The sequence below is a fragment of the Manacus candei genome, unplaced genomic scaffold (genome assembly GCF_025592945.1).
Source record: "Manacus candei isolate 608988 ecotype Guabito, Panama unplaced genomic scaffold, ASM2559294v1 h1tg000056l, whole genome shotgun sequence".
Lineage (NCBI taxonomy): Eukaryota > Metazoa > Chordata > Aves > Passeriformes > Pipridae > Manacus > Manacus candei.
This window is the reverse complement of record NW_026138104.1, coordinates 6,366,965-6,377,268: the sequence shown is the minus strand read 5'-3', so window position 1 is coordinate 6,377,268 and position 10,304 is coordinate 6,366,965. Positions and strand designations below refer to the sequence as shown.

Sequence of the window (10,304 nt, the reverse complement as noted above, 5' to 3'; positions counted from 1 at the left end):
TACAATGATAAACATTATTAAAGTTTATTAACAAAAGCTTTGTACGTATCTTTTCATACACTTGGAATTTTACATCTAGTCAAAATAACAGCACATTTCCATCTTACCTTTTGTACAAATTGTTACAGAATATCCACCAGTGGGGCGAGTAAGTAAAATAAACCACTGGTTTACTTTTGTAAAGTATCTACAAAAGTGATTTGTGACATTTTTAAAAAATTCCCCAGAACATATAAAAATAAATTATTTTTACTTTTTCAATTAAATCTACTAATTAGAAATATTACAAATCAAAATATCAATGTTTTCTTATGAATTCTTCACAATACAAAACAGATTCACAAAACTTTATTTACAGAAATGAGGTAAGAACTGTGCAATGTTTAACTAAGAAACATATTGCAGAATTAACATGTTCTTCCAAATAAGTACACAGTGGAGGTCTAATTACAGCTGGGTCTTTTCCTCTAATAATTCCCACCTTTATACTGATTAGTGGTCATTACCCCCATTTGAACTGTCCTTCACTGCATAGACTCACGCCATGAAATCAGCAACTGCCAGAAGTGTTGTAATGCAAGTTCACCCGTTTCAACCACTGGTAAATTTTAGTGGGAAATATTAACTCACTTTTTTGGTAATTTATTAGTGAAAGTGACCCAGGTAACAATCTGCCTGAGCTCTCTACAGTGGTATAAACACCTCTAGGAAAGGCAGAACACGGCTGCTGGTGCAAGACAGAGTATTCCCGCTGCTAACAAGGACACATCTAGTGCATGATCAGCTGTTTGCAGCCATTTCAACAAAGTGGAGGTAGCAACAGGCACTTGGTTTAGGCCAAACACTACACGAACTTCTTCCCGTGTGGCCTTCTCATCTGGTAAGAAAACTTTGTCACTGGAACCAAACTGGTTCCTTTAAAAACCTCAGAACTCTAAAACCTACACCAAAATTATTAAACTTTGGATTCCATACTGTAACATACTCAAGAAAAACTCCCACTATATAACAATAGGAATTTGAAGGAGTAAAAAGTTCCAAGTCAATTCCCTTATGAGTCAGGTTTCAAAACAGGTGTGTAAAAAAGGAAGGACAAATAGCAAGTCCCGGCTGCCATTAGAAGCTCAGTCTAAAAGGATCTATTGCAACCGCAGCAGCAGATCAGATGGGCTGGGGCTGTGAAATTACTGCTCTGAAACCAAAGCAATGCGTGACTGCAGACAGTCTGTAGCCTTTAAATTCGTAAGATTAGGACTGAAGAGTCAAGTATATGTTCTTCTGTGGTTGAATTCGTACTTAGTACCATCAATATTGACAAAATAATTATGATTGGCAGAGTTTTATCTACTTCACAGTCTGAAACATTAAAAAGTACATCCATTTTAGTGCAACAAGAAAGCAAGTGAAAGGCTACCAAAAATATCCGTACGAAAATTATTAACCTCTTGCTGTGCAGTAAGAGTTCCTTGTTGCATTTTTTCAGCCTACAGAAAGGACAGCCGTGGTTTGCAGCCAGGTGAAGTGCTATAACAGCAGGACGTGCAGGTCTCAAGTGTCATTCAAATGTCAACTCTTCTCTGACGCAACTGGTCCAGTTTTATCATTGAGCCTCTGTGTAAGAGAAAATACTTCTACAAATCAGATTATAACATACAGAGCTGAATAAAATTAAATTCATAAAAGTGACAAAACAGATGAGGTTCATTCATTACAGCCATATACATAGTAACTTTTGCATTTGTAAAGAATAAACATGTACTACAGAATAACAAATAGGAAAGGAAAGAATAATTAAAGGAGTAGTCCTGCACTGAAGCAAAGAATGCTAAGGTCACCACAGCCAGCATTAGAAAACATCAATTTTGCTTCTACTTTCATTCTCACAAGACTGGCTGTTCCTGGCCGTGGGTCTCTCCAGAACCACAAGATGGTCCAGGCAAATACCAGGTGACCTCTACTGCATTTTGCCCACCTAGAGGCCTGAAATCTACACTTCCCCATCAGAACAGAAATACAATTTCTGTCTTGCCCTGTCACAGTTACCTTTCTTCCATATATTACTGCAAAGACATTTCCTGCAGGTATTGAACAGGAGCAAGCAAAAACCTCATCTCACTCACTGAGCATTCAGAAATACCTGAAAACCAGTTCCAACTGCAAATGAGATTAAAACATTCAAACTTTGGCAAATAGAGAATTTGTTAAAAAACAGTTCAACAATCCAATGCAACCTGCCTCAACTCTAACCTTAAAAAAATATATAAGCTATTTCAAAAGAAATTTGTTTCTAAGGTTTTTGTTTGAATTGTTGGAATTATGTACAGCTCACTGCTACAGGAACATAAACTACAACTGTAATATACAACATGCCACATTGTACAGACCCAGTAATGGCCATGTCAAAAAGATTCAAAATAAAGTCACGTGGAATAGTTTGTTTGGATGCAAACCAAATAGAGGGTCTCAATTCCATTCACTGCTAATTTTTGGAAAATGAGGGGAGATAAATTTTGAACATGCCAGAGCAAACTGTGAACACTTCTAAATGAAGGCCAGGCGTGGAGCCAACCCCTGTGACAGAGCACTTTTGCTCTGGCAGTGACTGGGAGAAGGGACCCGACCACGGCACTGCCGCTCGCGGTTCAGCTGCAGCACCACAACCAAACCAAACCAAATGTGACAGGGACACTGCTCAAAGCTCAATAAAATAAATGCTCACATAGCTGAGTGGAAGGGAGCTGTTTATAGGAAAAATTGTCTTGAAAATTTAACATTTATGTTTTGTGTCTCACCTACTGCTTGGCAAGTACAAAGAAGCCCAGACTGAGTCCTCCACTACAGTGCTCCTGAAGTAGCTGGAGGCTTTGGGAGTGGGGAGCAGAGAGGGGACTGATATGTAGCCCAAACTCTCCCTATATGCTTTTGCATACAAGCTCCCTTTTTTCCTCTACCACTGCCACTTGATGTCTTCTCCAAGGAATACTGGAACTTTATGTCTTCCTGCTCTATTCATCTATACATCCTTTGTTTTTCCAAGTTCCCTTCATCCTCTCTTATCTTAATTGTATGATCCTTAGAGAATGAATTCTATTTTCTGACTTCTTGAAGAAAGAATTCCCATCCTGGGGATGGAGATTATGGGCAAATACTCAAGATAATGGAATATCTTCGCCAGAAAAGAATGTGTCTTGTTTCTTCTTCTGTCTAGGAAAGGCTTTATTACTCCATCAAGGAAAAGAGCCGCTCAGCTTCCCAGTGTACAGCCTCATTTTCCCAGGCCAGAGCCAAGATGCACACAGCCCATTCTCCTAACACACATTCCACCTTCCCAGCTAAGGGCTCCTCAGCTCTCAAGTCATCACCTAATCTCTGCAGCTCCACAGTGCCTGAGGCCTGCCCAGGGCAAACTCGCCAAGTAAGGGGATAAAAGGAATGATCCACAAAACAGTGGACAAACTAGGGAAGAAGTGGGGTGAGGAGGACTAGGGCTGCAGTTGTAACTACAAGGGGAAGGCAAGGGTCACTGGATTGGTGTCTTGATCCAGGGAAGCAAGAGTGTGCAGCAGACAGGTTCGGAGTGACTACAAGTTCACAGAGTTCTGAGCCTCATTAAGTGCAGCCCATGGCTCAAGAAAAAATAAATGAAGAAAAAAATCCACCATCCCTGGTTTGTGAAAACAGGCACATAACCTGCTTCTTCTGGTTACCTCCTGGAGGCACTGCATTGAAAGTGAGGTGAGAAGGATACTTACTGTCACCTTCTGAGCTGTGTTATCTCCATGAATTGTAAGGAATGGGTTGGTAGCAGCTGCATTAAGTGGTGAGGCCTGTGTGCCTGAGAGTAAGTTGTTTATGGGTATCTGTGCTCCTCCAGTAATCTGCAATTGCTGTACTTCAGATTGATGGTGTTGGTGATGGTGATGTTGCTGCTGTACTAATTGATACAAAAGGGCCTGATGTTCCTTGAGTAATATGAGGAGAGGGAGGAGGAAGGAAAAAAAAATCAATAATTAATTACTGAAAAATAGCTCCTCCCTGGTTTTCTGCTTATCCAGATCTTCAGTCAGGGCATTATCTTAACCTAATCCCAGCTAATTTAGGTTACACTAATGAAGTTCCATGAGACTGGGGGAAAGGGAAGAATCCTCTAAGATTTCCTGAAATCAGTAGCTCAGCAGAAGCTCAGCTAAGCCTGCTGGCTTCATCAGGCCTGTCACAACAAACATACCATGTGCTAAAAGTCCACAATTAACAATACAAATAGTCAAACCAGTTACCTACTGGCCTATATGAATACTGCAAACAGAGCAAAGACAGCTCACGAAATGATATCCAAAAATCTTTTGCTAGTGTTCTAGTGGAATCAGAGAATAGTTCCCAGGATATTGTTAAGAATCCATACATGTTCCCAAACTCTGCTACCCACAGCTCATGCTGAGACAAGCCTCCATGTCCACATAGGACAAAATGAAAACTGAAGGCACTAGCAAATGATTCTTCTAGCCATACACACAGCCCAATAACATCCTGTCATTTAACATGACTATCATCAAAAAGGTTGAAGTAACTGAAAAACTAAAATATTATCAAAGCCTTTAATATCAAGTTAAACACATTTCTAGTATGTCTATTAGGCTGAGGAGTTTTTCCATGCCTTAGAATACAACAGAGCAATAAATTATGATTAACTGGAAAACTTACTGATGTGAGTTGCTGGGTACTTAGTAATTGCTGAAATTGCTGGTGCTGTTGATGGAGTAAAAGTTGTCTCTGTTGGTCAGAAAGCAATCCTAGTCCCGAGGCACTGTAGGGTTTGACAGGGTAATACTGTAGTTTATATGAAAGTATGGGAACTTTTTACTTCAACTTTCCATTAAAGCAAAGATGTACACAAACAGAGAGTCCCTATTTAGCATTTTGATTGCATATTGTAAACATTAAATTGCCTGTCTGTCCAGTTGCATTTTGACACACGCCTACACCTTATCACCCCCAAGTCTCATTTATGCTGAGCAACAGCAACATCTTGCCTGTAACATACGTCTGCTCCATGCACATTATTTGAAACTCAGAAAATAATTACCAGTTCTACATTTTTTCCAAATAATTTATGAAGAAAGTCCAGATTTTATATTACAAGACAGCTCTTGCCAATCTTTAACACTTAGTTACCAAGCATTTACTTTGCCTTGGTTTCCTTCTAATTCCCATCCTTTGTGACATTCAAATCACTCACTCTTCCCAACCTTGTCTGTAATTTAGCAAACACCTTCAGTCTGTGGATGCTGCCTCTGCATTTGCCAACTACTTCACTCCCAGTCTCTATTTTCATGCCTGCATATAATTTGCTGCAGATACTCAGGAAACCAGGCAGGGCTTGGATCCAGCTGACAACCAGTCTGGAAATAAAGGGTTTCTTCAGCTATGCCAGCTGACTGCAAGACCAACAGCATGAACAAGGGTGTGTCAGGAACACAGGACCAGAAAGACAGCTAGATTTACTCTTTCAGTACCAGTGTTAGCTTCTACTAGTTTAAAACACCCATTAAAATATTAAGGTGTAGTTTCATGGTAGGTTTATCTTGCTATTGAAACATTAAGTATGTCCCTTTCAGCTGTACACTTCTGTCCTCTCCCCTCATAGTGGCTCTTGCACAATGAGCTGCACCTCAAGGGAACTGAGGTGAAACTTAAGCCAATACAAAACGCACTAAAATATTATCTATTAATGTAGATGAAGTCACTGTGTGATGCACAAGTGCTTGTACCAGCAAGAAGGTGTGCAGTAGGATGATCAAGAGGATGACAGGATTGCTTGTTGTGATTGGTAATAAGGAATTATTAACTTAAATCAGCCACAAATCCACAGCACTAGGCTACAATCATTTAGCTCCCCAGCACATAATATTTATCTTGCATTTTTACAGTAGCCAGCAGACTGTAGCCCAACTCCAGTGTAATTTGACTTTGTATTAACCAGCCAATATGAAAATGCCCAAAGCATCACCATTCTCTCCTGCTGGGACAGGGCAAGCCACATATGAACTTTGTTTCATACTTCATTGGATGGCCTCAGCCTGGGAAACACCTAGTGGGCTGCACTTTATTTCCTGTAGAGAATGGGAAACCTCTTCCAATGAGAAGGCTATGGAGCAGGATGGGATCCACCCAAGGGTAGTGAGGAAGCTGGTGGAAGTGCTCAGAGACACTTTCGACCATTTACCAGCAGCCCTGGCTGACATGGGGGGGTTCCCAGTTGACTGGAGGCTGGAAAATGTGATGCTCGTCTATAAGAAGGGCTGGAAGGAAGACCTGGGAACCACAGGCCTGTCAGCCTGACCTCAGTGCCAGGGAAGGTCATGGAGCAGATCCCCTTAAGTGTCACCACACAGCACGTGCAGGACAACCAGGGGATCAGGCCCAGCCAGCTTGGGTTTGTAAAAGGCAGGTCCTGCTTGACCAACCTGATCTCCTTCTGTGACAGAGTGACCTGCTTGATGTATAAAGGATGGGCTGTGGATGTGTCTACCTGGGCTTAGGTAAAGCCTTTGACACTATTTCCCACACTATTCTGACTAAAATTATCACTGTTTCCTTTTTCTCTTTTTACCTCACTTTTTCTGTATTTTTCTATAAGGGAATGAATCTTCTCAGCTGTTGTTTTTCATTCTTTTATCCCAATTTTTTTCTCAGACCATGTTTTACCTTTGCACTGCTTTTTTCTGTTGTTCTCCTTTCTCTTTAATCGCTCTGCCTGCCTCTCTTGCTCTGCATTGGCACTTGAAAGAAAATACCCTCAGTCAGCAGCTGAGATCAGTGTTTGGAAACTAAACCGAACCGCAGAAGAGAAAACGGTGCAGCTCCCAAGCTTCCCAGAAGAGATAGTTCACTGGATTTCACCGTAAGAGCTTTCTCTAAACCAGATCAACTTGGAATGTAAATTTAATCCTTTTTAGATTCTCATTAAAAGGCACATAATCAGTCTGAAACTCTCCATCCTAGTCTTCTCTGATTGCGAGAATGTAAAGAAACAATCCTATCTCTTTCCTCAAATCACTTAATCTCCCAGTTGCTAGCAATCTGCATTAAGCCATCTTTTTCCCAGAAAAGGATCAAGTATTTTTCTCTGCTGAATGAATGTGGGCTCTTTTACCTACAACTTGAAACTCTCTCCAGTAGCAGTGTGCAAATCAGTGTTTTCTCACCTCCTGGTGTCCCACAGTTAAGAGTTCACATGAGTAAGGACAACATGCATAAAGAAGTGTTTGTGCATTGGTAAACACTGGCTATTTTTCCACATGAAACTGTTGGAACAGATTCTGGAGCTTGTGAAGTTACTGTAAGAAGCAACTTACAGGAACATCTGGCAAGTCTTTTAATTACAGACCTATACCCGAAAGTTAGAGAGTAAGGCTGAGCTGTCATGCAGCTTTCCAACATCTTGCCCATACTGATTTAAACCCCCTCCAAACTTGACCACTACCACACCATCTAACGAGGCTCAGAGAGCTCACAAGGCCATGGCACCAAACCTTCGTGCCTGCCTGTGCCTATTTAACCTTCCCACCAGGGCAGTTCAAAGAGCAGTGATATCGTGGGGAATTTAACATTAAAGAAATAGTCAACTAGTTGCCACCGAAGCAGCATCAAACTCAAGAGTGACAGGTGTCCCACAGAGTTCCAGAACCAAAGATTTCAACCAGTGGAAAATTTTTTTGGTATTTTTTTCCCTTCCTTGAAAGTCATCCCAGAGCCTCTTCACAACTTAGTTCCTTAGTAACAGAAAAGTTTTTTCATATTTCTCACTGAAGCATTTGTAATGGAAGAAACAGGAACGAGGAATGTACATGTCATTACCAAAATTATTTTAGCACTAGTTACCATTAGTGCTTGCTCAGCCTGAACTTTTTTCTTCTAAATATAAAACCAGAAAACTCAGAGAAAATGGGGCTAATTGTGAAACACCTCAAAAGGAAGGAGGCCCGGGAAATAATCTGGGTGAGCTCAATAAAGCAGAGAATTGTGTAAAAAGCGCACTTTTAAATTTAATATAAACGTTAATTTTAAATTAGTATTATTGAGGGCGTGGTGCAGAAAGAGATCATGCAAGAAGAGAAACAGAGAAGTGGAAGTGCTGGCACAGTTGTACATCATAAGCTTGTAGCAGAAAATAGGAAATCACTGGGAGTATTCCAGACTCTACTAAAAGTCAGAATGAGAGCTTATGAAGAGGATACTAGTTGCAGTATTTTGCATGAATTGGAGCATTCTACTACTAGGCTACACATTGAAGACTTAAATTGGTTAAGATGGATATTAAAAAAGAAACGAGAACTTCTGCAATATAAAAAATTGGAAGTAAATCATCTGTGTATAAAATCATTTGAGAAAACAGTGGCATGACTGGTATTTAGCATAACCAATATATTCTGGCAGTAGTGAAAGTGGAAAGCATTATGCAACTGGTTAATATTATTGATTTTGTCAAGTATTTCTCGCTCCTCACACTTTTGGGGAGAGTAATGCAAAAATTCTGTTTTTCACAAACCTCTGATACTCAAGAAAGAAGACAGCTGTTCATTAACAAAATGTCTTTTGTTTAACCTATGGAACCTCATGTTCATATATGATATAAACTATGAAAAATACAGGCTCCTCAGTAAAAATATAACACATCCAAACAACGGGATACACTTGAAAGTATCAGATTTTATGAGCCTACTGAAGCAATACCACACAATTATATGGTACACGAATATTCAGGAGCTGCCAAGCCAACAGCAAGGAAAGAAACTGAAAAAAGAAGCTGAAAAACTAGGGATCTTTTGCATCATTTCAATCACATATGCCTTTTTTTGGTGGCTAATCCATCATAATCTCCAAAAATAAACTACTTAACGACAAGTAATCCACTCCCTATTTGCAGGCATTTCTTTCTATGTAGAACCTGTATTTCTCCTTCCTAAGCAAAGGACAATACAAGGGGTGGGGGGAAGGGCAGCAGGCAGAATGAGTTGGCCCAGGCTCTGCTCTATCCCAAAATACTTCCAGACCAAGAAGTCCATTCCCCCTCCTGGAAAGCAGCTGTCTCCTTTTGTTACCCGTTTGCCTTGCAGCTCAAGCAGCAGCAGTTCATGCTACTGAGGGTACCTGATTTTGGTGAGGGGCTGTTATGAATACTCACACATGAATCTTTTTATGCATTTAGAAATCCTTCACACCACTTGAAAAACTAATTTTGTTGGTTTTGGAGTCAGTGCAGGCAACTGAAAACACCATGCAACTGTATTACAACTCTGGTTAGTTATGCCTATTACATCTTGAATTACATGACCACATACTCTTCTTCTCCTTCTCCCCCTCCCCCGTTCTTACTGCAACAAATGGTAGCTTTTCCAGTGCTCCTTTAATCCTGGAAGAACAATTGTCAGGATAAAGAATATTGTTTTCTGTACTAAAAAAATGAGCTGAAGAACATTTACATAATTACATTTGTTTTGGAATGTGACTTGATTAAAAAAATGGGAATAAACGGACACAAAATTCCCAAAAGCTAAAGAGAAAATGTTTGTGCTTCTCTTAAATCCTCACTTTCATTCACAGATCAGGAGCAGAACAATTACAGGCTAAGGAAGAAACTACCCACGGAGTAAGATGAAAAACACATGTAACGTGAACAACAGAAGGAACTATCAAGAAAAACATAAAATCAGCAAATTCTTACCTGTTATTTAGCGTGGTTGGCAGAGGATGAGTTGCACTGGGTGGCACAGTTGCATGAGTGAGAGAAGGGTTCTGTGATATTGTTGCTGGGGTCTGAATTACCCCATTTAAAGCCCCTACAATTCCATTGATTGCCAGCTGGCTGGCTGGCAGTGCTCCAATTATTCCACCCACACCAGGCACTGCAGGAATGGTGGAGGTTACAGTCTGCATACCACTAGCCAGTGCCCCCACTGTCACACCATTGACCTGCTGAACTCCGGTGACTCCCGAGCCTTGCTGGGCCGGACTCTGCCCAGCAGGTGGTGGAGTGGAAAGCGCTGATGAACTGCTGGTGCTTTGTCCGCTGGAGGTTATCTCCTGGTGTCAAAACAAACAACAAAACTCCCTCAGCTGCTTAAAATTTTACCTAACAGCACAATGCAAGGACTAGGATGAGTACTTGTAAGAAGTTTAGAAGAAAGAAATAAAAATTACCTGATTTAATACTGGAAGAGAATTGTCCGGTAAAAAACTGTTTCCCAGATGAGGGCTTTTACTGCTGTTCAAGGAATCAGTACTAGGTGCTAAAGTAATTATTT

The 10,304-nt window shown here is 40.5% G+C and overlaps 1 protein-coding gene across 8 annotated transcripts in view; it reads right to left on the bottom strand.

Moving 5' to 3' along the window:
• MLLT10 (MLLT10 histone lysine methyltransferase DOT1L cofactor) overlaps positions 1–10,304 on the bottom strand; it is a 123,185-nt gene continuing 112,881 nt past the window's right edge. For 4 of the 8 annotated variants that reach the window (XM_051802311.1, XM_051802314.1, XM_051802313.1 and 1 more), the window contains 5 exons: positions 10,201–10,289; positions 9,725–10,083; positions 4,702–4,804; positions 3,753–3,962; positions 1–1,628 (listed from right to left, as the gene is read on the bottom strand). In XM_051802311.1, the coding sequence (XP_051658271.1) occupies positions 1,560–1,628; positions 3,753–3,962; positions 4,702–4,804; positions 9,725–10,083; positions 10,201–10,289 (830 nt within the window). In that variant the 3' untranslated portion in view covers positions 1–1,559. The remainder of the gene's footprint in view (positions 1,629–3,752; positions 3,963–4,701; positions 4,805–9,724; positions 10,084–10,200; positions 10,290–10,304) is intronic. The other 4 variants (XM_051802318.1, XM_051802312.1, XM_051802316.1 and 1 more) reach the window with 3 other exon arrangements.